Source organism: Ctenopharyngodon idella, chromosome 5 (genome assembly GCF_019924925.1).
Source record: "Ctenopharyngodon idella isolate HZGC_01 chromosome 5, HZGC01, whole genome shotgun sequence".
Classification (NCBI taxonomy): Eukaryota; Metazoa; Chordata; class Actinopteri; order Cypriniformes; family Xenocyprididae; genus Ctenopharyngodon; species Ctenopharyngodon idella.
In genome coordinates this window covers 13131160-13158054 of record NC_067224.1, presented here as the reverse complement: position 1 = coordinate 13158054, position 26895 = coordinate 13131160, and the positions used below count along the sequence as shown (strand labels likewise).

Sequence of the window (26895 nt, the reverse complement as noted above, 5' to 3'; positions counted from 1 at the left end):
ATCCAAGATAGTCTTTAATAGTATCCACAGGTAAATCCAAACAGAGGAAGATAAGCAAACACAACCATAACATAGATGAGACCAGACCACACTGAACTGAAACAAGGGAACTTAAATACACAGGTAAATGAGGATAATTAACGACACCCACCTGAACTGAATAACTAATCACATTATGGTCCATGACGACAGATAGATGGTGCAAAATGAAGACAAAGTCCAAACAAAGGAAAACTGTGACCGTACGCCACCTGCTGGATGGCACAACCTTGCACCAAGACTGAAAAGATGAGGGAAGGAGGGTGGGGGCTCTGGAGGCAAACGAGGAGATGGCGAAGGGATGGACAGGAGTGGGCGAAGGGATGGTGAGAACAGGCAGACTGGAGGAGGCTTTGAGGCTTTGAAGGGCAAAGATCCGGGATGGATAACAGGACAGTCCAGGGTGGTGAATCCAACAGGTGGCCTTGAAGGTAGGGGCAGGTAGATGGCACCCCAGTGCACAACCAGGGCTGTGCTCCACTGCGGCGTCACTGGAGGGAGGAGCCATGGAGAAAGACAGCTGGATGATATGATGGTGATGACAGGAGGCGATGGCGACGTAGGAGGTGGAGCCTACCGCGTCACTGGAGAGCCGATGAAGAGACAGGGCACTGTGACGGAGCCGCAATGGCGACCTTCCAAGGTGGAAGCAAGGATCCGGAAGGTAGAGGTTAAGCTGGAGCGACCGAGGGCAGAGGTGCAGCCTAAGGGAGGGTGGAGCTAGCCGCAGCCGAAGGGGTAGAGGGCCGTGGCGAAGGTGGTGCGATGTATGACCCAGGCACCAAGGGAGCCTGGCGAGGCCAAATGCCCGATGGTCACTGCTGATGGTCACTGCTGACATCGAGGGTGGAAGGAGTGCGGGCGTAGGAGTCAGGGCGTCGGGTCGAGGTGGAATGGAGCACACAGAGGCTGGAGGCGGAGCCACGGGTTCCCCAAGCCCAGGAGGAGATGACTCCCAGCAGCCCAGCTGTGTAACCATGCCACTGAGAGGAGGTTGAGGTGGAACAGAGGGGCTGATGGGAGACAGCGATGACTGGGTGGCAGAAATGGTTGGGGACTGGAGAGGAGCTTGAAAAATAAAACAGTCTCAATGGTATTTTGGAGAGGGAGGTTGGTTGGGAACAGAGAAATTGGGACGTGACTGATAGCTCCTGATGATGATGGGGCAAAAAATTCAACTTCTTCAAAATGACAACAGTTCTCCCGTCCCGAAACCAAAAACTCAGTGGCGGGAGGGTGGTCAGGGCTCACTTCCATGCCCTCGATTTCCACAAGAAAAATCTAAATCTAAAATTTGTTGTGTTTTTTGTCATTTTTATTATTTTTTTAAACAGTTTTTAAGTTTTAGTTTTTGTTATTTTAGTACTTCAAATTAAAATGATAAATGTTGCCTTGGCAACTAGCTGAAAGTATTTTATGTTTAATTTTAGTTAACGATAATAGCCATGCCTAAGCGACAGTCATAATTTGTGCACAGATGTCTTACAGTACATAATTTTCACACATGTTCATTAAATGTTTTATGTTGATTTCAGTCTCACTTTAGATCATCATGATTTTAAATATTGTCGCTGTCAGGCGGAAACCTCGTATCTCCAAAAACGCTACTTTTCAGGAAATGGAAAAAAACACTATTTTTTAAATAATTAAAAGTTGATATTGTGGCTTTATATATGGTCAGACACTTGCATGACTCATTATTTTATTAAAATTTTACCAAAACCAAGATCAAATGGAGTTACAAGATTTCTGACCAGTGAATTTCTGAGAATTTTGGACATGCGTGTTTTGTCCATCATTAGAACAGCCGCATCTGAGGTAGTAAATGCATTGCGTTACGTTTTCATCAACTTATGGGTTATAAAGTCTACTGTAGCTATGTGGGCACTCAGTCTTTATGTCATTTGGAGAAAATCTCATGTTATTAAAGATGAAGTGCTACACACAGGCTATTTAAGGCAGTATTGGCAATGACTCGACGACAAATGCTAGACTAAGACACTCCTCTTCCCTCCTCAAATACATAAAACATTAGCCTATTAAAGAAAAGGCTGTATTTATTCAAATAACTAGTTCTTTGTTAACCAAATAAACAGAGACGGTCCAAACTCCGTGCGGCACTTCATTAATGATAGATGCGGGATTTATGAGGTTTTACTGACAGTTTGAGGATCCAATGGAGATAGAAGGTTTAGTCACAAGCTCTTTTTAACACTTTTCATTGATTAAATATTTGCAAAACCCACAGACAGACGTAAAGGGCAACCAATAATAATGATTTATGGAAAACAAAAGACGAAATATGGAGATACAAGGTTTCCGCCTGACAGCGACGATATATAATAATTCATTTTTCTAAAGGGGATTTTCTATTTAACGACTGAAAGTGATTGAAAGACAAGAACAAAAACATACATAAACGCATTTGAAAAGTAGCAAAAATAAATGATGTATGGTATGAAAAAAAATTCAAGCCAATACAAATATGTTTCAATTTTGTTTGAAAAAAATATGTTTCAATGTTTCAATAAATCATAAAAGTGTTTAGTTTGTTCAAAAAACAAAAACAAAAAATTAACAACAACACATGAACCTGCTCAAAAGCAGCAGTTTAGTGCATATCTAAATATCCAATCTAATTCCATAATTTTGACTCGCCGGATATGGTGCACACATGGCATTCAGAGGAGCGGCCAACAACACAGAAGCTGGAGGGAAGCTATCAGTCCTGGAGCTATATCAGCTTTAATCAGCTCCTGAGGTCTCGCTGAGCTCTTTATCTCTCTGGCACAGTCACAATGAAATACTATCTCATTTCTGACGTCCTACTGTTAAACTGCACCTATCAGTTTTTTTTTTTTTTTTTTTTTTTTTTTTTTTACTTCAGTCAAAATGAAGAGATAGAGAAAATTAACACAAATCACTCACCTGTATCAAAAACAATATCATTTTTCATTTTAAATTCTTGCTCTTTTTGCTTTGAGAATCTGGGAATAGTTACTCTTGATCTTTTAACAAGAGCAATGTGACAAAGGCTTTTTCAGAAGACTCTTTAGTGACTGAGGTTTATATTGGCCTTTTTGCAGGTCTTGTTGCACATTGATGGTCTGTGAGAAAGAAATTAAATGCACATGCCTCCCCCCAAAACAGCTTGTTGGGCTCAGATTGGCAGACGCACAGTATAAGCTCCAGTTCTCAGGGCACCAGGCCAGCCATCCAGTCCCACCGGTGATTGTGCAAGAATGTGTGTGTGCATCTTTGTGTTTTTGCAACCTAAAAGTGGGGCAGCCTGCAATCTTACTGCAGGGATACACTGAGAGAGAATGACAGGATGTCTACTGTCCTGATTTAAAGCAGAAAGAGAGAATACAGAGGTCTGTAGAGATGATGGTTTATTGTCAGGCATTGGAGGGAGAAGCTTATAATGTTCAGCACACATCAAATCAGCACACATGAATCTTTTCTTTGCTGCTGATGGAAGTGATTTTTCTTATGATATACTCAAAATAGGCTTTATGTGTTTCTATTAATTTATTTGTCTGCTTAATGATGTTTTATACGCCAAGCATCACTATTATTATTGCAAATACTTAGAGTTAATTACATTTCAGGCTTCTATAGAGAGAAATAAAATTTGATAATTTAATGTAATTTAATTTTTCACACATCAGTGTTATTTTAGTATCATTGATATAGTATTTTGAAATAGATCTTGTTTTAACTTTTATATTTTCTGTTGTTTTCATTTTAATTTTAGTTTAGTTTTAGTTTATTTAGTTTTAGTCATTTTAGTACATCAACTTAAAATGAATGAAAATGAGAAATGTTGCCTTGCCTTTAAGTTTTTTTTTTTATATTTTATTTTATTTCAAGTAGTGATTTTTTTTTTTTTAAATGGTTTTAACCCTGTCACACATATAAAGTTTTCTTTATTTGAAAACAAACTGAAAAAAAAAAAAAAACATTAATCATGATTAGTCATTTTAATAATTTTTCTATTTTATTTAAAGGGTTAGTTCACCCAAAAATGAAAATTCTGTCATTAATTACTCACCCTCATGTCGTTCCAAACCCGTAAGACCTTCGTTCATCTTCAGAACACAAATTAAGATGTTTTTGATCAAATCCGAAGCTTTACAAATCTTTTGTTTCGAATCAGTGGTTCGGAGCGTGTATCAAACTATCAAAGTCACGTGAACCATTGAAATTTTGCATTGGGCATCTGAAAGTGTTAATTATCTTGCTGGCAATGCAGGCCTCACTGAGCCATTGGATTTGATCAGAAATATCTTAATTTGTGTTCCGAAGATGAACGAAGGTCTTACGGGTATGGAACGACATGAGGGTGAGTAATTAATGACAGAATTTTTATTTTTGAGTGAACTAACCCTTTAACAAAGCAAAATTAAAAATCTTTCCAAAAATACGCCATCTAGTAGACATATCACACTTTAGGAATTACTCTTATTGACTTATTACTCTGTGAGTCTTATCTTATAAAAAAGTTCAATCAATCATAGTAGACCATATTTAAATCAATCATTGATTAATAAATCAGTCCTTAAAGCAATGAATTCAAAGCATGTCAGGTCTATTCAGTCATGTTGCCACTGTATGTTCATTGTGTCATTTAGACTAATGCATGTGCTCTTTCACTGGCCCCTGGACGCGGCAGTTCTCGCCGTACCAGCAGTTCATATCTGTCCATCTCTGTGCAAACACATGTAGCCGAGTGTGTCAGATAGCACTGGCTTAATCTCACAGGTGGCTTATAGAGAGCGAGCTTTCTCTCTGAGCTACAGAGACGCTTATCTGATTGTCTCATTCACTCTAGTCTTGTAGTGGAAACTGATAACATTTCAGTTTCAGGGACCAGCTTCCCATGCCCTGAAATCAGATATTGGAGCTACATTGTGCCTGTAGCCTTTACATTAGAATGGTTCTGACAAATAAAGCAAATAATATAAACAAATGTTTACTTTAACATGCCAAGTACATAAGGATAGCAGATGCTTGGCCTGATATCTGACACAGTCAGCAAGACCTTTAAACAGGTTTATCACCTTGGGCTCTGATTATATTAGCTCAGCTTAAACAATCTGCTCCGCAGAAATGTGCAGAGACTTCTTGGATCAACATCCTTTTGGTACAGAGAAAATATTCCTTTCAACCTTTCAAAGAGATTTTAGGGTTTGGTGTTGGCAGAGTATTTTAACCTATTATGTTAGTGCTATGGACATGAATTATATGGCTTGTTGAGGAAAGGTGCGATATTACCAGCGTTATATTTCTATATGTCAATTCTGTAATTTCTAGGCATTTTCTTGATAATTAAAGTGATAGTTCATCCAAAAATGAGAATTCTATCATCATTTACTCACCATGATGTAAAAATTTGAAATGCTGCCGTTCGTCTTTGCACCATTATGTTACGTCTGTTTACATAAAGAAGGAGTAGAATGAGGATATGAGGATATGAGGATGCTGAGATTTCTCACAGCAGCTGCAATGATTAAATCATTTTGATGGCGGATTGTAATCCAGAAAGTTCCAAATGACAATCATCAGTGACTTCGTAAAAGACTTCAGACTGAAATCTGCAGGTAACGCTAATACACACTAAATACACATAGTCACGCAATGCTGATGTTGTTAACATTAACAATTTGAGAACAAAGTATAACAATAATAATAATTTGCTCGGTTTGACACGATCCGAGCTAAGCGATCGTTAGATTTAATCACCATTGGCAGCGTGATTTATTGTAATGCTTTTTTTCTCAGTTGGTCAGAACAAATGTGGCAGACATGTTACTTAATTGTTCAGATGACATTTTCCAGTGAAAATTCTTATTTTGGTCATACTTCCAAGACTACAATCTGTGATTCCGAAGTACAGTATCCACATCGGTGCGGTGACTGACAGCAAACATTAGATTCATTCGTGCTGAGGAGCCGTGCCGATGCACAACCCACGTAAAGATGGTAATTCCACAAATAACTGCAATTGCAGGTTTCAAACAGAGATGGCGACAAAGAGGCAAAACTGCAGCTTTAAGTCCTCTAAAAGAAAGTTTGTGAATTTTTTTACTTAAATCAGTAGATCATCTTTACTGCCATGCACTTTAAAAATAGTTCATTTATCTACAAAAAAGACAAATGACACTGAACACTGAACTACTATGTACTAACATTGAAATTAATCAATTGATACAATGCACTTATTTTGTACATACATGTTTCTACATTGTATTTATATTATTATGCATGTAATTACACCTGCATGTAATTACATCTGAAATTAATTTCACTAATTACAGCTATAATTACACTGTTGACCCTTCCCTTCCCTTTCAACCCTCTCTTAAACCTACCCATACCACTAAACCTGCCCCTAACCTTACCCGTATCCCAGTAACAGCAAAATAGTTTTGCAATACAACATCAACACAATAAGTACATTTTACTTTTTTTTTGATGGAAGTACATAGTAGTTAAAGACACCTAATATAAAGTGTGAACTTTTTCTTCTTTCTCTAAAGACTCACTAGACCAGGGGTGTCCAAAGTCGGTCCTGGAGGGCCACTGTCCTGCAGAGTTTAGCTCCATCTTGCCTCAACACACCTGCCTGGAAGTTTCTAGTATGCCTAGTAAGACCTTGATTATCTGGTTCAGGTGTGTTTAATTGGGGTTGCAGGAAAGTGGCCCTTTTCAGGAGCAGGATTGGACACCCCTGCACTAGACTCACTCAATAAACCTAATGCTTTTTATGTCCACAATTTTTTTTTTTTTTTTTAAGTCCAACTGAAGGCTCATGTCAATTGTTCATGAGTTTAAGTCAAGCTTACAATCAATCAATTTTTTTGACTTGAGCATGTCTCAAGTAAGAGTCTCAGACTCAAGTCACCATCTCTGCCAGCAAAAGTTGTAAAAACTTGGAAATCACCGTAGGAACTTGCTGTCTGGACCTTCGAGATGTTGACTGCTATAGTTATTCTCATATGAAATTTTCAGTGATACTAAATCAGATGAAAGCAGTAAGATTTATAACATGCATCCAGTTGAACTTGTTCAGAACACTTTATACGCTGACCACTTTGTCATATACATGATGTACATTCTCTCTCTGTCAGTTCGAGATAAAAGGTTGTTTAAAATGAAATCCCTTTGGAACTAAGATTGAAACATTATGGCTGTCATTTCAAAAGAAAACCCAGAGGGGGAATAAGGATCATGAATATTTCAAATATCTCAGTGGCTGCCTGTGGTTTATACCACTAGACAAAAAAATGCTAATGCATTGAGATCATCAGATCATTTTTCATTTTCTTCTCTGAACAGGATGAGAAGTGTTGTAAAATGTACGTCCTGTTTATATTTTTTTTTAAATTTCAAAACAAGTCGTCATGTTGTAATTTGTCATGAAATAAGTCAGTGAATTCAAAAGATTTTGTGTCTAAACTGGGATTAAACCTATCGGAAATCCCCGAAGTTCAGTTTCAAAATATTTATTCTGTCTTTGTCCAAGGTTTTTATTAAAGTGACAGCTGGAGATGAATCACATATAGATTAGTCATTGTGCTTTTTTATTATTCATCAAACTGCTTATTTTGCATTATTCACCATGCGCAACTGCATATTTTCTAAAGTGCTGATTATCTGAAATGGTCGGATGTGTGAAACTGTAGTGGGCTCAAAACTGGCATGACTCTTTAGTCTAAACTGCTAAGTGACCAAATTGGCAGTGTAATTACATCTCAGCTGGCTGGATAGTCTGGGGTTTTGTCTGCAGCATATGTATGTGTTTGTGCGCATGAATGTATGAAAGTGTATATATGTGTGTGAGAGTGAGAAATGGAGAGAGACGGTATGTGAGTGAGCACGTAATGCTTATTATGTTGACTAAATGTCCTTCCACACGCACTGCGTGATACAAGCCTGTGTTTGTGTAGATCTGTGAAGATCAGACCAGTGTTAAAGAAAAGTAGGATGAAACAGAGAGGAGAAATAAGGTGCACAGGAAGTGTCGGACTAAACACATTAGTGAGGGTTTGATTTAAACACTCTGTGTGCTGATTGAATGTAGGAAGCCACGAAACCATTCTCTTCCTCTATATTCAAATGACTCTGCAGCACTGCTGAGCTCAGAGCGAATTGAAAACAGACTCATCTGTGTTGTGTATGACTGATTTAGCCCTCTTTTAGCTCAAGTGTCTTGTTTTGTGTCTGTTTAAAGAGATCAGTCTGTAATAATGTTGAGAGTCAGAGTGCTAACCTCATCAATAATACTGAGTAAATGATTACTCAATGATGACCATGCATGCTTTTTTTATATTAATGGTTCTAAGGTTAGCATTATTATTATTGTTATTATTATTATTATTAGGTGTCATATGTAGTAACAGGGATTTAAACAAATGCATAAGCTGATAGATGCAAAGCAAACGATAAAACCAGTGGATAAATTCTATACTGCTTGCTTTGAAGAATATCATTGGCTTTTTTTTACTTTTTTGAAACCATCTAGCAACGCTCTAGAGCTACAATATATTACACCCTAGTAACCACATAGCAACACCCAATCAAAATGCCTTAGGAGCTGCATGGCAACAACCTGGCAATCTCCAACAATACCCTAGCATTATGAAAAAACACCACAAAGAAAATATCAAAATGTAATCACTCTTACTCTTTCAGTTCAATTCTGTTCAGTTGGATGTGTTTTATTGGCTTGACAAAAACTAAACATTTGTATACCAACACATTTGCAGCATACAATATATGCAAAATGAAATACTGAAGTAAAATAATAGTGGAAATATTATGCAATATTAACAAATTGTCACAGTAGATCTCAAACACCAGACGAAACGAAGAAGAGTAGGTGAATACAGGCTTTAATGATAACACGTAGGAATAACACAACCATACAAGGACGAGAACGGACAAGGAATGAGGATGAACACAGGGCTTAAATACATGTAGCAAACAAAGGGAACTTAAAGAGATAATTAGACACAGGTGAATCAAATGAACTAATGAAACAGAATGGGGAAAACTAGGTCACAGGGTAAGCACAGAAACATGAGGATTTGTAACAGTTCGCCCCCTCCCGGATAGGCGCGTCCTCGCGCCGTAAGAGTCCAACTGAGGAGGGAGGGAGGGGGTTCTGGAGGAGGGCGGAGTAAAACAAAAAACAACAAGAAAAGAGTCCAGGGAACAGAAAACACAGTCCAAGGGGGCGTGGAGGGTGGGAGGAGCCAGGGGAAGACCAGGAGCAGGATGAGCAGATGGAAATTCCAGAGTTCAGCGAGGATGGTGATCCACGGCGGAGTCGAGGGAGGGAGGAGCCATGGTGTTAACCTCCTCAACGAAACCGTGGGGATGACTGATGGAGACGGAGCCGATGGAGAAGGAGCCCAGAGCACAGATGGATGGCCGACGACCAGGCACGACACCGCAGGCTTCGGAGGCCGCGAGGGAGACGTGGCGACGACCCCTTGAGGAGGAGCCGGGGTGCCAGAGGGCAGATCCAGACGGAGCCGTAGGGGTGGAGAGGCATTGCGCAGCAGACGACTCGTAAGTCCGTGGCGAGGGCGTGGCGACGTCCGACCAAGGTGTAGCCGGAGGTTCGAGGGAGCCCGGTGTAGCCGAATGGCCGATGGTCCCAGGCAGAGCCGAGGGGGGAAGGAGCCATGGCGGAGGAGTCTGGACGACGAGCCGAGGTGGAGAGACTGGATCGGAGGCAAGAGGCGGAGCTAAGGGGTCCAGGCATCCAGACAGCACAGTTGAACGGCTGGCCCGAGGTGGATCCACACCACAGAGGGCTGGTAGAGGAGAAACTGAGGTGCCAGCGTGAGACAGCTGCGACTGGGCAGAGGAACTGAATGGCAGCAGGAGAGGAGGCGGGAGAGGGAGGTTGGGAGGGAACACAGGAGACACAGGGCTGGACGGAACCAGCGGGGAGACGGACAGTTCTAGGCTGGACGGAACCAGCGGGGAGACGGACAGTTCTGGGCTGGATGGAACCAGCGGGGAAAGGAAACTCAGAGAATCCTCCTCTTCACTACAGTCCTCGTAAAAAGAAAACAAATTGTTCAGCGCTTGCTCACCCTCTGTGGTGAGAATGTGGGCGGGGCTCCACTCCATCCCCTCGAACTCCACGAGGACTCCCACGTTGGCGCACGTTGTTGCCGGCTCACACACCTGGTCAGACGTCTGTCCTCGGGACTCCAGTTCTGAGGCGATGTGAAGCTCGGTCCCACTTGTCAGCTCCGGCTCGTTTCTCACAGCAGGCTGATTACCTCCATCTGCGGTGGGCTCTGGCTTGTTGTCCGTGTAGCTGGGTGAAGCCAGGCTGAACTCTGGATGGGGAGCGGGGCTGGTGACTTTATCAGCGATATCGATGGTAAATGGAGAATCACAGTTCACCAGCACCCACTCCACGTACTCTGCGAAATTTCCCCGAGGACCCACACCAGGCAGACGAGCTCTTGCTTTCGCGCTGAGGCTTATGTAGAAAAAAACACTCAGCGTTGCGTCCGGGATGTTGGTAAGACACGCCAGATGTAAAAACCTTTGGGTGTGGGTCTCGAGGGACTGCTGCTCCTGGTCGATGTATAGCAGCTGGACAGCCGGTAAATCCATTTCGGTATCGGTCCGTTCTTCTGTCACAGTAGATCTCAAACACCAGACGAAACGAAGAAGAGTAGGTGAATACAGGCTTTAATGATAACACATAGGAATAACACAACCATACAAGGACAAGAACAGACAAGGAATGAGGATGAACACAGGGCTTAAATACATGTAGCAAACAAAGGGAACTTAAAGAGATAATTAGACACAGGTGAATCAAATGAACTAATGAAACAGAATGGGGAAAACTAGGTCACAGGGGAAGCACAGAAACATGAGGATTTGTAACACAAATTTAATAAATGAAATTGTATTTAAAATATATAAAACTTATTTATCAGTTTATTAGCATTAAATAAATGATCAAATAAAATATGATGTGTTATGCTTTATTAGCACATAAATAACAATGGTAATTCAAAGTACTTTACATAAAACTGATTAAAAATAATACAAGGGTCATATGAAATAAAGTAATAATAAAAAGTAAGAAATAATAAAAGATTTAAAATGTATTAAAGGGTTAGTTCACCCAGAAATGAAAATTCTGTCATTAATTACTCACCCACATGTCGTTCCACACCCGTAAGACCTTCGTTCATCTTCGGAAAACAAATTAAGATATTTTTGATGAAATCCGATGGCTCAGTGAGGCCCCTATTGCCAGCAAGATAATGAACACTTTCAGATGCCCAGAAAGGTACTAAAAACATATTTAAAACAGTTCATGTGACTACAGTGGTTCAACCTTAATATTATAAAGCGACGAGAATACTATACAATATCTAGTGATGGCCGATTTCAAAGCACTGCTTCGAAGCTTTACGAATCTTTTGATTCAAATCAGTGGTTCGGAGTGCCAAAGTCACATGATCTCAGTAAACGAGGCTTCGTTACGTCATAAGTGTTTCAAAATTTCAATAGTTCACGTGACTTTGGCAGTTTGATACGCAATCCGAACCACTGATTCGAAACAAAAGATCTGTAAAGCTTCGAAGCAGTGTTTTGAAATCGGCAATCACTAGATATTGTTGAAAAGTCATTATTTTGTTTTTTTGGCGCACAAAAAGTATTTTCGTCACTTTATAATATTGAGGTTGAACCACTGTAGTCACATGAACTGTTTTAATGTTTTTAATAGCTTTTTGGGCATTGAAAAAGGGAGTGTTATTGCTGGCAATGGAGGCCTCACTGAGCCATTGGATTTCATCAAAATTATCCTAATTTGTGTTTTGAAGATGAACGAAGGTCTTATGGGTGTAGAACGACATGAGGGTGAGTAATTAATGACATAATTTTCATTTTTGTGTGAACTAACCCTTTAACATGAGAAAAGAAAAGGAAAGAAAATAGAAAATTGCAGTGCTCAGTCAGTAAACAGTAAATACAAAAAATACGTTTTTATTCTGGATTAAAATAAAATAATTACAAAGTAATAAATAAAATAAATAAAAAATACATTCAAAGGTTAAACTATAAAGATTTTCACTCTTTCTTTGCTTGGATAAAATTCAGTAGCATTGCGAGTTATGATCTTGTCATTTGTGTGTCCATGCGGTTCAGCAGTGTGTGTTGTGATGAACTCAACCCTCTGCTCTGCCTTCCCATCATCCCTCATCCTCTGTCTAATCAGGCCTCTGCTCTGCTTCTCGCTGCCTCATTAGCGAACTGTAACGATGTTTTGCTCAAATACATTTTGCTTATGCTGGCGGTATATCCTTATCCCCTAGTCTGTTTATCTCCCACCCTTGATTTACATTTCAGTGAGTAGGTGTTTGTGGCGATTGAGTAAACACTTTGTGTGGCAGTATTTATATAGCGGTTGAGTCAAGATTGTTGTGTTTACGTGATAAGGCCAGATCATATTCTTAATTGACACAGAGACTCTACTGGTTGTCTATATTAAAATAAAACAGAACCAAAACTCACAGTGTTGAGATATTAATGACATTATTATTGGATTCAGGGTTTCGCTTTGAAACTGGACATACACTTGTGTGTGAAGCAGGAGACTTCTGTGAGCTTTTTTTGAAGTTGTAAATAAAATTAAGATAATGGAGTATGTTTTACAAGAGAATACTATTTCAGTCTCTCTGCTTCAAAATGTAATGTTTAATCCAATGTGTTACATGCCGTTTCTTTGTAACTATTTGTGAAATTCACTTGCGATTTCCGAGTGAAAATTGTTTAAAAGTAAATCCAACACCACATATTTTTCAGTGTAGGTCAGTTTTATACTTAGTTATGCTGTAGTTCTCAGAGTAAGGATTGGAGCTGCAGATCTTGCTGTCAGCATGTGGTCATCTTAGGGAGAAAACCACAATTTTCTGTTGCTCAGAATAGCACAGATTCTCATTCAGAATTAGTTTTGTGGTGTATAAATGTATGTGTGCGTGCGTGTGAAGGAGAGAGGGGGGGAATAGAAACTTTGAGCCATCTAATGATCTTCCTACACACCTTGTTTATGATCTGAAATGATCTTCCAGTGCGCTGGGAATGTGTGTATTGATGTGTGTTGATGTTCATAGTCTGTGTGAACGTACATGCTTGTATGGACCTGTGCCCACAATGCTGTGGGCTGTTATATGTTGGCAGGGGAGAAGGTGAGTGCATGTGTGTGGTGTGTCAGAGACACATATTGCCGACCGTCATTTGTTGCCGACTCATACTCTGTCATGTAAATAGGATGAGAAACCAGATCACAACCAATTTAAACTGTCCAGCGAGGGCTTTCATCCAAATTTTTAAAAGAAAACATGAGTGTACATGAGCTTTCCGCTCGGATGAGATATGTTTTTGTCCTATACACGTTCATTCACCACTTTCAAGTCTTCTCATGGAGAAATGCTGGTGACAGTGTGCAGGGCTGGTTTGGGTTGGCGGAAAGAATTCCTGGCATAAATCCAACCTGACAAATCTTAAACTTACTGTAGCTTCTCAGAATCTTCAGTGGTTTGGTTCACATTGTTATGAGCATTAAAGGGGTAGTTCACCCAAAAATGAAAATTCATCATTTAAATGTAAATAACTGCCCACTGATAAGAGCACACATGTATTTAATATGGTATAGCAAAATTTATTAGTGTCACACTGTACTTATAGGTGTGCCGTCATACCGCCCAGTACTACTTAGTCCTAATAGGCATATTCTATAAACTTAAACACACTGTAAAGTTGCCATCTAAAAAGTATATATTATGTGGTAACATCTAAATGGACTGCTTCAAGTTAAAGAAATGATTAAATATTATTCAACAAACTTGAGAATATTGGGATAAACCAATGAAAGTAGTTTTTATTGATCAAATCAAGTAGAAATATCTCTTTAAGTAACTACTGATGTTGCGTCTGTTTAGGTTTTGTTCATGTTTTCATGTTCTCAGTTAATGTTTTCATGTCTTTTATTTTGAAGTTCATGTTTATTGGGTCATCTGTTCATGTCATGTGATTCCCTGTTCCCTTCGTGTGATCTTGTCATGTGGTTCCTTATCATGTGTCAAGTTCTGATTTGTTACTTAGTACATGTGTCTTGTTTTCATTGGTTCCTTTGTTTCATGTGTCGTAGTCTTGTTTCAGTAGCTCTCTGTTCATTGGTTGTTTTTGTCATGTGATCCTCATAGTCTTGTATTTAAGCCCTTATGTTTGCCATGTTACTTTGTCGTGTGTCAAAGAACGTTATGCTGGTTTCCGTGATCCATGTTTCATGTTCCATGTTATTGTTATTGTTAAGTTCATGGTTTATGTTTTGTTTCATGTCAGGTTTGAGTTTATGTTTGGTTTCAAAGTTTTGGACCTTCACTATAATGTAAATAAACAGTTCTCCTCAATATTGTCTTCATCTGCTCCGTTTAAGCTAGCATTATAGCTGACATGATAAAATCATAGGAAAAGCTGTCTTTTTTTTTTTTTTTTTTTTTGTCCCAATGAACAGTGGTGCCCATAATGAGTAACAGGACATTTTAACAGTTGCCAGTTGCCATGAACCAAATCCTATTGGTTCAAAAGTTCTACACTTCTGTATTTTAAACATCATTTTCTGATAAGCAGTGATTTTCTTTTGTCGCTCAATAGTTTCCATTTCAGTGGACTTGTTAAGACACGTGATATAAAAGAACCTTGCTGATTTTAATAGAATAACATGATTGTGTTCATGCTTTTCAATAGACAAGAAATAAAAAAGTTTCTTTTTCTAGAGAAACACACTGAATGACTAATGGCCTTCAGAATGTTTCACAATAGACAGGGTGAGAAAATAAGCCGTAGCTGAAGCTGATGTTTCAATACAATATTTGCTATGACACTTGAACTGTTACCTTTTCCTGAGATGTGTTGCTGCATGTATAGGAAGATTGATATTGTTTTCATTTCAGTTAAGGTCTTGTAGCTGTGGGGGGAAAACAAGGATGAGTAATTAAGCCCTCTGTTTTTTCTCAGCATGTGTTTACTCTCTGTGAAGAGAAGGCAAGTTGTGGCTGAAGTCCACTGTGTTATCAGAGTAGACAATGTCAACAAATCAACTGAGAGTACGGTAAATATGTAGGCTACATATGGAAGAGCAAACACAAACAAACACACATGCACACATATATATGTTGGATTTCCATGTTTTATGGGGACTTTCCATAGACATAATGATTTTTATGTTGTACAAACTGTATATTCAATCCCCTAACCCTACCCATCAAAGAAAACATTCTGCATTTTTACATTTTCAAAAAATATCACGGTATGATTTATAAGCTTTTTTTTCTCATGGGGAAAATGTCCCCACAAGGACAAGGATTTCATATATTGCCATCTTTGTGGGGACATTTTGCCCCCATAACATAGGGTTTACCAGGACCACACACACACAAACAAAGTGTGTGTGTACAACGTGTCTGTGTGAGTCCTCACATATAATTAGCATGATAAAGGGTTAGTTCACCCAAAAATGAAAATTTTGTCATTTATTACTCACCCTCATGACGTTCCACATCCGTAAGACCTTCATTCATCTTTGGAACACAAATCAAGATCTTTTTGATGAATTCTGAGAGGTTTTTGTCTCTCCATAGAGATTCAACGCAACTACCACTCCAAGGTCCAGAAAGGTAGGAAAAAGACATCATTAAAGTACTCCATGTGACTCCAGTGGCTTAAACTCAATTTTATGAAGTGATGTGAGTGCTTTGTTTGTGCAAAAAAAAACATAATTTACCACTTTATTTACAAAATAATATTATCCAAAGCGTATTCATGCAACAATACAACTCTTGCGTGAACAAAACATTTGCGTCGTGATGCTCTCGTGAACACTCGCGTAAAGTGGTAAATTATGTTATTTTGCGCAAACAAAGCACATAAAATTGAGTTTAAGCCACTGGAATCACATGGAGTACTCTTTAACGATGTCTTTTTCCTACCTTTCTGGACCTTGGAGTGGTAGTTGTGTTGGATCTCTATGGAGAGACAGAAACCTCTCAGACTTCATCAAAAAGATCTTAATTTGTGTTCCGAAGATGGATGAAGGTCTTATGGATGTGGAACGACACGAGGGTGAGTAATAAATGACAGAATTTTCATTTTTGGGTGAACTAACCCTTTAAAGGATACATCATAATATACAATAGCTTTTGGGATCAGTAAAACATTTTCTTATAATATGCTCATCAAGGCTGCATTCATTTGATCAAAAATACAGTAAAAACATTAATATTTTAAAATATTATTACAATTTAAAATGACTGTGTTTTCTTTGATGCTGAATTTTCAGCATCATCAAGTCTTCAGTGTCACATGATCCTTCAGAAATCACTCTAATATGATGATTCAATGCTCAGTAATCTTTTCTTATTATTAGCAATGTTGAAAACAGTTGTGTTGCTCAGTATTTTTGTTGGAACCATGATAAAAAATTTTCAGGATTGTTTGATGAATAAAAAGTTCAAAAGAACAGCATTTATTTGAAATAGAAATGTAAATATTATATAATATCATTATAAAATATAATTTATCATTTAAATTTTTTTCCACAGCATCTGCTTATAATGACTTATACTACACGGAAAATGACTGTTATATACTTAACTTCTTTTTTTTATTAATTTCTTTATGTTAATTATTTTAATATAATTGAACTATGTTATTTGTCATGTTTTATGATGATTTAGCACCTTCTCTGTGGGTGTGTCTCAATCAGCTCCCTAGTTCAGTAGTCAGGGCACTGATCAGGAAGTCAGCCATTTTAAGGGCTGTCTCAATCGCGAATCCTTCCAGGGCACTGAAACGTTCGCTCCGTAAAAAGTAGGGATGCACCGATCCGATATTCAGATCGGGTATCGGCTCCGATACTGCCATTTTTGCCGGATCGGGTATCGGCCGGACGGGACCGATCCAAATCCGATACTGTGCGTATCAGTATATGGCTGTAATACATAGTCTGTGTTATTGTTAGGCTCCACAAAAGGCACAAAAACATTAAAAAGCACCAGAAAGTTTCTATGCACTATATTCCAAGTGTTCTGAAGCCATTCCATAGTTTAATTTGAGGTACAGATAAATATTTAAGTCGTTAAATTAAAGTTCACGTAAATGCCTCCCTCCGCTACGGCTGTCAGTCATTCTCAATTCAGCATTCAAACTGCGTGTCGCGTTCGGTTACAACAGTCAACAAAATGAAACTCTATCCAAGATGAATCCATGTTTCTATTATTATACTTCATCTGTAGATAACGATACCGTTAATGCAATACGCATCAATATATCTTCACTTTGTGCTTTGAACTTTTCAATGCGAAGCACTGCCGCTGCGCGCTGTGACTCCATGATGCTTCAAGCGCATCATTCTGCACACGGGATGCGCATAAGCGCTTTGTGCCGCTCTGTATGGGAGCCGTTCATATTATAATACTTTTGCGCAATGAAAGATTGTTAATAGCATTTTTTTTTTGTTCTGTCCTATCTATCATATGTTGCTGCCTCATTAAAAAAAAAAAAAAACTCCGCTATAAATTTAAAAGAAATGTCTTTTAATTTTATAGTATAGCCTATATTTATATATAAATATATTTAGTTTTCGGTTAACGTGACCTTTGAGATATTATATATATATATATATATATATATATATATATACACACGTCACACTACCGCCGGTGACACTCCACGACCGCGGTGGTGCTTTTGTCATGCCGACCGTCAACAGCCCTAAGTGAGGCATACAGTTTATTAGGCAATTTAGCACTTTTTTTATTATTACTTGAATATCGGATCGGTATCGGCCGATACTGAATTCCAGGTATCGGATGGGTATCGGAAGCAAAAAAAGCCGGATCGGTGCATCCCTACTAAAAAGTCCCACAATGCATCATGAAAACCAGGGAGCATCGATGCTCACTATGCTCCCTTAACGGAAGTTCTGAACCAGCGTCCTTTACTGTCCTTACCAGTGCACGAATTCGTGTACACGATATACTGATTCACGAGCTCGGGAGCAAGGGAGCTGATTGAGACACACCCTGTGACTTTTTGAATTAGAAAGTTTTTGTTACTGCTAATTTTTTTGCAGTATAGTTTCAAAAAATGGTCTTTTTGGACTAGAAAAGAAGTTTCTTTTAAATGTTTACATAGTACATTCAACTTTTTTATTTCAAAAGTTTAAGGAAAATTTGTTCATTTGTCAACTTTTAAAATGAACGGATATTTGTACACTATGTTCAGATATCCGTACCTTTCCACATCATCTGTTCAGCAGCTGTGTAAAATATCTGAACAAAGACACAATGGCATTGTTTACGATGCAAAATATTCCTGAAATTTCCTTTCCTCTCGCCATCTTGCAGACTCCTCCGGTCAGCTCTCGTCGTCTCCTTTGAGCTCCTCCACGGGTCACCGAGGCATCAGTAACCATCCTCTCCACCAGCCCCTGCTTAGCCCGTCTGCCATGAGCTCCAGCCCAGGTCAGCTGCACTCGCCCATCAGCACCCTCAGCTCGCCCATCAACGGCCTGTCCTCGCCGTTCCCCGTCATCAGCTCGCCCATGGGCCATCCTTCCATGAGCGGCCCATCCTCCACCAGCATGACCTTCAGACCAAGTCTAAGCCCACAGGTAAGACATCACTGCATTTACTGTGGACTTATTTAACAGCTTCAGCATGGATTGCTGTGGCCGGCAGCGCCGAGTGCTATTGCAGATTCTTTCAGAGGTATGCAACAATCAATATTTTTTTAACATGTTCTCAGGCTCAGCTTGAACTGAATTTTCCTGCTCAATTGGCTCAACTTGACTTGAACTCTACTGGAAATTAAAGATCTATTTTAAAGAGTCTGATTGCTCAAATGGGTTTGATTGCATGACTAGATGGTGCACAAAATCACACACAGAGACACAAACATTTGTTTGAATCTTTACCTCATGTATTGAACCAATCAGCCAATTTAGTAAGGTTTTGAAAAATTGCTTTTAATGACTGTTTCTTGCTACAATTAGACATGGTCATCTGCTTGTTCATAGCAAATGTAATTGATTTGGCAATAGTGGCGAAGGCTGTCTGCGTATCTCATAGCTCAAAAAGCTCTGCTAAAGTTTCTAAGAAATGAAAAATGCTAGTAATTGTAAAGTTTAGACATTCAAGGTATTTATAAATACATAAATAGTTCCATTGTATTTTCCATATGGTACACACATGTATACACACTTTTCACACAGTGTTTACCTCATTAATTTTATCAATCAGAGTTTAGAGGCCATTCTTCCATACTGCAGTTTTCCGTTTATTCACAGAAAATCTAATCAATTCAGCATCAGTGCTATCGAGTTTATGATGGGGTTTTATTTAATAACACAGCTTAAAAAGCTCTATTGAAGCAGGGTTTCATTGGTGGAAAATGCAGCTTCTTGTAAAAATTTTGTGGTGTTATTGGATTTCTGTTAAATCCCTCTCACTATGAGCTGGGTTTTATGAGACATCATACAAAGAATATTACAGTTTCCAAGTGATGTAATTCCACTTTTGTATTATAATTGTCTACGTATCGTTACTAGGAATGTAGCTTGGATTAATATTTTATATTTAAGCATATATGTAGGTGGTTTACTGGAGCCTTCTTTAGGGTACATAGATAAGAAATAAACAGTTAAACATTTTAAATAGGCATTTGTGCTCAAGCATTTAGAGCAGAACATGTTATTCCCTGTGTAACGCTTCAGTAAATGAAAAAAAAAAAAAAATGATCAGAGTGAATGCAGGTGCATGGAACTCTTTCTGATCTTGTCATTTGCTTTGGCTACATTTGTGTTGTTTCTTACTATTTTAGAATGAACGTAATGCTAGTTTTTATTAATTAAAGAATATACACATAAACATAAAGATGATTAAACTTAAATGTCCACGTTATCAGCTGGGATATTCAGGGCTGTTGTCAGGGGTTCATAAAATGAACCATAAAATTAAATGACATTAAATCATATGATGAGACTGAATTTTGAATAGATGAGTAAATTAGTGACACATAGATTGTATTTAATATAAGCAGCATTAAAGAAAACAATATTTGCATTTGATTAAAACTACTGACTTTGTTTTAGCATGAAACAGGTATCATTAAAGGTGTTAGGCCTAGTTATTTAAGAAAAAAATAGATAGAAATAGATAGAAAGTAAATGAATAAGAACCATGAGGCAAAAGCTGTATTGAAAGTGTATGTATTTAAGTGACTGTGTCTCCATTAGTCAGAATATTGTTTTAATTATAATTTGTCAATTTAATTAACATAAAAAATTACAAGAGACATGTATAGTGTCGATATGTTTTGTTATCAGACAAATTAGTCACAACACTAAACAACACCGAAGGTTTTCAGAAAAAAAATATGGATAAATATTGTTCTGTTTTTACTTTTTAGTAGATATATAGAATGTGGAATATATTAGAATATAGAATATGCCACATCATATTGCATTTTTTGTTGCTTGTCTTTTAGGTTAAATACAAGAAATTAAATTAAATGCTTTTCATAGTAGCCAATTGTCTTTTGATTAAAATATTGTGTCCGTGTAAAGTGAAGAACATAAGGGCATGTTTTTAGAGCAACATAATATAATTAACTGAACAAATGTTTTTAACTTAGCTGATTTTTTTTTTCATTGCACTGGAGTTTGTAGAACCGCTCTGTACGAGTGTGTTTGAATTACAAATGTAATCATTAACATATAAATCTGTAGAGATAAGTAAGATGGATTTAAGTCAGACTTTGGCACAGTGAAATCATTGAGTGCCTGCCAGAGTCATTTGAGAATCAGTAAAACCATTTGTGTAACTCTAGTCATATCAAATAACAGCCTTTTATAAATTCATTTGAAGACCGTGGGGTTTTATCAGACACCAGATGGTATATGAGAACTGAAATCCCTGCAATACAGTTTAAGATAAACCACACACTATACTCGTTACGGACGTGTTATTGTGAAGGGTTTCGTCTGTATGTAAGACATACATATCACCTACCTCTCACTACCAGTAGTAAAGTGTTCAGTTGTTACTGTTGTACCCCGAAATGGAAACAAGTTCCCATTAAAAATAAGTTTGGGTTGGCATAAAAACAATGGACTTCATTTTTTTCTTTCTACCACCTCATGTCAGACAGCTTTAATTTGGATACTAAATGGAGAGGGGGCGTTTCACATTAATGGTGTTGCCTTAAGTAATGGCGTATGGGCTTAAGGAGAGTCGTCTTGGAGGTGCCCTGGCCCCCGTTCATCCTCATTAGCCCCGTCAGAGTGCTTGATCTCTGACCACATGGTGTCAAACACGGCCTTAGTGTGCCACATGGGCTTTCTACTTTTTATTGGCATGCTAAATGGGTTCAGAAGAGGCCCGGTTGGGGCCTGGTCAGGGCCCAATCGCACGGGAAATGAGCTGGCTTGTTAAAATCTGCAGTTCAGCCATGTGGTGTGTGTCAGAAAGAAACTCTTTTAGCACCCTGCCAGTTCAATCTCCTCATACACACAGACAGATGCACATTTCTACATTTGTACATGTACTCTACTGTTCAAAAGTTTGGGACCAAGAAGATTTTTTGAAAGAAAATTCTGGTAGCACTTTACAATAAGGTTTACAATAACATTACTTAGCTACTTTAGTTAACATGAACTAAGAATGAACAATACTTCTACAGCATTATTAATCTTAGTTAATGTTAATTTCAACATTTACTAATATATTATGGAAATCAAATGTTGTATTTGTTAACATTAGTTCAATCATGACAACTCTCAGAAGATTTTTAACATGGTAATTGATATGACAATGTTAATGTATTTGGTCTTGGCGGAATACATCTGCTACGCTGCTGCTGAATTGCTGCTGCTGTAGATTATTGCTGTTGTTGTAGATTATTGCAGCTGCTGCAGAGCAAGTACAGGAACTTGCTACTGCCAATACATACACCGATACGCTGCTGCGAGTAAGACATAGTGCTGCTGCACAAATAGCATATATCAATAACCCATAGCAGATCTATACAGGTGGAGCTGGGGAAGGTGGAGGGTTTTAGAGGAACTTTGAAGCGCGCTGCAAACTGCTATAGTGATTGTAACCAGCCATTTAAATGTGTGAGCAACAAGCTCATTAGCTGCAGAAGTGACATGGACCAATCATCTTGTGCCAAGTAGTTAATGCTGTAATTATCATCAGCTTGCATTAAGGACCCGTCAGCCTGCGCCCCTATTATGCCTTTTTTAAGGTTCCTAATATTGTTTTGGGAGTCTCCTACAACAGGTTTACATGCATGCAAGGTAAAAAAAACACTTTCGTTTTCTCATAATATACATTTAATTTCATTAAATACTTGAATACTTGAATACTTCAACTAGTTAGCGTGGACTAGCATCTTAACATCCTATTATAATACAGATAGAGCTCCATGCTACTGTAATAATAAAAACGCAGAGGAAAAAAATGTCTCGGTTACGTATGTAACCCTCGTTCCCTGAAGGAGGGAACGGAGACGTACGTCGGTAGTGACCGACGAATTGGGATATCGATAGAGAGCCCTATCTGCTTCGAGTGAACTAAAACAAGCCAATGGAATTGGCGTGCGATATTTGCATAATGCGCACTGCCTCCGCCAGGTGGTATAAATAGGAAGCAGATGCAATCGCACTCTGTATGTAACGAGGGTTACATACGTAACCGAGACGTTCCCTTTCAGTCGGTCACGTTCGGCTTACGTCAGTAGTGACCGACGAATTGGGATCCCAAATAAAACGCCACAGTTACAGACCCCTTCCAGCGCCCAGCGCAAGCTCTAGCCACCCGGCGCACCAGTGGGGCGGAGAAGGGGGCGAGCTTACACCGAGAGAGTCTACTGCTGTTCTGCAAGACCCACTACAGTAAAACTTAGACAACACTAGGGAAGTCTGCGGAGACCACTACCTACCATGCAGGGGAGGAATTTACGTGGAGAATACACGTATGGACTGGCCGTGAGCAGTACGCATATGGAGTCCCTGGGATGGCTCCAGCCTAAGCATAGGGGGAGACTCATCTGACAGGTGACAGTAGAGCTGGCTCTGCTAAGGGAAAGACACGGGCTCACTGTGGGGAGTTGACCGTGGACAATACACATATGGGACCACTCACGTAGAGGGGTCGCGACATATGGCACCCAGCCAAACATCAACGTCAGTGACGGGCGTTTGGCCTGGCATCAGACACTCCACAATGTCCGAGCCGAAAGGGGAGGCAGAGGAACTCGACAGGGTTCGCCAAGCGGGGAACTCGACTGGAGTAAAGAATGCACGTATCCGGCCCAGGGGGCGGGAATGGCATTGCAAGCCGACACTAGAACGGGCTCTTCGCGTCTACCGGCTGCTGGAAGCGAGTACACGGGAAGATACCGGTTCTACACGAAGGCTATAGAATCTAGCGAACGTGTTAGGTGTCGCCCAGCCCGCAGCACTACAGATATCTGTCAGCGAGGCGCCGTGCGCCAGCGCCTCTAGTGGAGTGGGCTCTCAACCTGAGCGGGCAAGGCACGCCTTGGGACTGATAAGCCAAGGCGATGGCGTCCACTATCCAGTGGGCCATCCTCTGCTTGGAGACAGCCTTTCCCTTCTGCTGGTCTCCGTAACAGACAAAGAGCTGATCTGAGGTCCTAAAGCTTCGCGTTCTATCCACGTACAGGCGCAGAGCGCGGACGGGACAGAGAAAAGCCAGGGCTGGGTCTGCCTCCTCCAAAGGCAGCGCTTGCAGGTTCACTACCTGATCTCTGAAGGGAGTGGTAGGAACCTTGGGCACATATCCAGGCCGGGGTCTCAGGATGACGTGAGAGTCACCGGGCCCGAATTCCAGGCACGATTCGTCGACTGAAAATGCGTGCATTTCCCCTCACCTACCCTCTTGAGCGAGGCCAATGCAACCAGGAGGATGGTCTTAAGGGACAGTACTTTTAACTCCACTGATTGCAAAGGCTCGAAGGGATGACCCTGGAGAGATGTAAGTACCAGGGTGAGATCCCAAGAGGGTACAGAGGGAAGGCGAGGCGGATTTAGTCTCCTCGCCCCCCTCAGGAACCTGACGATCATATCATGCTTCCCCAAAGACTTACCATTGACTGCATCATGATGTGCGGCAATAGTGGCAACATACACCTTGAGGGTGGAGGGAGACAGCCGTCGCTCCAAGCCCTCTTGCAGGAAGGAGAGCACAGATCTGACCGAACATGATCGGGGGTCCTCTCGGTGAGAGGAACACCATTCGACGAACAGGTTCCACTTCAACACAGAGGTTCCTAGTAGAAGGAGCTCTAGCGGAAGTGATAGTGTCTACAACCACTTGCGGGAGATCACTTAGAACCTCTGCGTCCCGTCCAGGGACCACACATGGAGTTTACACAGGTCGGGACGCGGGTGCCAGAGGGTACCCCGTCTCTGAGTCAGAAGGTCCTACCTCAGAGGAATGGGCAAGGGAGGTGCTGTCACGAGGAGCGTCAGATCCGAAAACCAGGTCCGAGTGGGCCAATACGGAGCCACTAGCAAGACCTGCTCCTCGTCCTCCCTGACTTTGCACAGGAGCTGTGCGAGAAGGCTCACTGGGGGAAACGCATATTTGCGTAGGCCCTGGGGCCAGCTGTGTGCCAGAGCATCCGTGCCGAGTGTGCCGTCGGTCAGGGAATAAAACAACTGGCAGTGGGCAGTGTCCGGGGAGGCAAACAGATCTATCTGTGTGGCCCCGAAGCGCTGCCAAATCAGCTGGACCACCTGGGGATGGAGTCTCCATTCGCCCAGAAGCGGAGGCTGCCATGAGAGCTCGTCGGCTGCACGGTTGAGCACGCCTCATGAATGGCATGAAGCGACCTCAGATGCTTCTGACTCCATAGCAAGAGATGGCGGGCGAGTTGCGACATGCGGCGGGAGCGTAGACCACCTTGATGGTTGATGTACACAACGGCCGCAGTGCTGTCCGAGCGGACCAGTACGTGCTTGTCTGTCAGCAGCTCCTTGAAGCGGCTCAGTGTAAGACGTACTGCAAGCAACTCGAGGCAATTGATATGCCAATGCAGTTGAGGCCCTGTCCACAGACCCGACACTGCATGCCCGTTGTACGTGGCACCCCACCCCGTGGCAGAGGCATCTGTGTGGACCACAGCATGCCTGGACACTTGTTCGAGGGGAACTTCAGCCCGCAGGAACGAAGGGTCCGACCACTTGGTGAGAGTGCGACGGCAGTTCGGTGTCATGGGGACACGGAACGTACTGTGCTGCCACGCCCATCTCGGGACCCGGCCATGGAGCCAGTGTTGAAGCGGCCTTATATGAAGCAATCCGAGCGGCATGACTGCGGCTGCGGATGCCATATGCCCCAGGAGCCTCTGAAAGAGTTTCAGTGGGGCCGCTGTCCTGCGCTTGAGCATACTCAGGCAGTTCAACACAGACTGGACGTGCTCCTCGGTGAGGCGCGCTGTCTGGGCAACCTAGTCCAGTTCCATCTCGAGATAAGAGATCCTCTGCCCAGGGGCGAGTTTGCTCTTGTCCCAGTTGACCCGAAGACCCAACCGGCTGAGGTGAGCTAACACCATGTCCCTGTGTTCGCACAACTGCTCCCGCGAGCTGGCCAGAATGAGCCAGTCGTCGAGGTAGTTGAGGATGCGAACGCCCTGTTCCTTGAGCGGAACAATGGCCGCCTCCGCAACCTTCGTAAAGATGCGGGGCGACAGGGCCAGCCCGAAGGGTAGGACCTTGTACTGATATGCCCGACCCTCGAACGCAAACCATAGAAGGGGTCTGTGTCGAGGCAGAATCGAGACATGAAAGTACGCGTCCTTCAGGTCGATCGCTGTAAACCAATCCTGGGGACGGATGCATTCGAAAATGCGCCTCTGCGTAAGCATCTTGAACGGCAGCCTGTGAAGGGACTGATTCAGGACATGCTGATCCAGGATTGGCCGTAGCCCACCGCCCTTCTTGGGTACAATGAAGTAGGGGCTGTAGAACCCTGACTCCATATCGGCTGGAGGGACCGGCTCGATTGCATCCTTCGCCAAGAGGACAGCAATCTCCGCCCAGAGAACAGGTGCATTGTCCAGGGACACACGAGTGTAATGGACACCCCTGAACACCAGGGGACACCGGGCGAACTGAATCACATAGCCGAGTCTGATGGTACGAATGAGCCAGCGGGATGGGCTGGGAAGTGCCAGCCAGGCTTCCAGACACCGAGCCAGCGGGACCAAATGCACCAGAGACGTACCAGGTGTGGGGCAGCGAGGTAGAGTGCTGGGACCCGACTCGGACGGCATAGCGGCCCGAAGTGGGGTCAGACTCTGCAAGGTGGCAGTGTGTATGGGAGAAGGCACATGGTACCAATAAAATATTTTTTGGTACCAAAAAAGGCTTCCAAACTGCCAAGTTTTTCATGCACGTCCGGGCTAAAGACAGGGGACGGGGCAAGACGAGAACGCGTCGCACTACGCCCCCAGGGGCCCAGGAAAGCATGGTCGTTAACTCTAAATCTGATTCAGCATGAGCACATCACAACCGTGGTACGCTCAGCCTCATCTTCATGTCCAGAGCTCAACAACCCTCTCTCCAATGTATCAGTCGACATCTGATCCTCTGCTGGAGCCCTGACTAAGACTCTAGGTCCCCCATTAGAAGGACCAGAAATCCACCGAGAAGCTACCAGCCATGTGGGACAGTGAACATAGCCGTCTTACTGGACGACCACATGGAGCGCT

At 41.3% G+C, this 26895-nt stretch overlaps 1 protein-coding gene across 2 annotated transcripts in view; it reads left to right on the top strand.

Moving 5' to 3' along the window:
• Window positions 1-26895, top strand: part of rxrab (retinoid x receptor, alpha b) — a 71825-nt gene that overhangs the window by 20402 nt on the left and 24528 nt on the right. For both annotated transcript variants that reach the window (XM_051893814.1, XM_051893813.1), the window contains one exon: window positions 18501-18766. In XM_051893814.1, the coding sequence (XP_051749774.1) occupies window positions 18501-18766 (266 nt within the window). The remainder of the gene's footprint in view (window positions 1-18500; window positions 18767-26895) is intronic.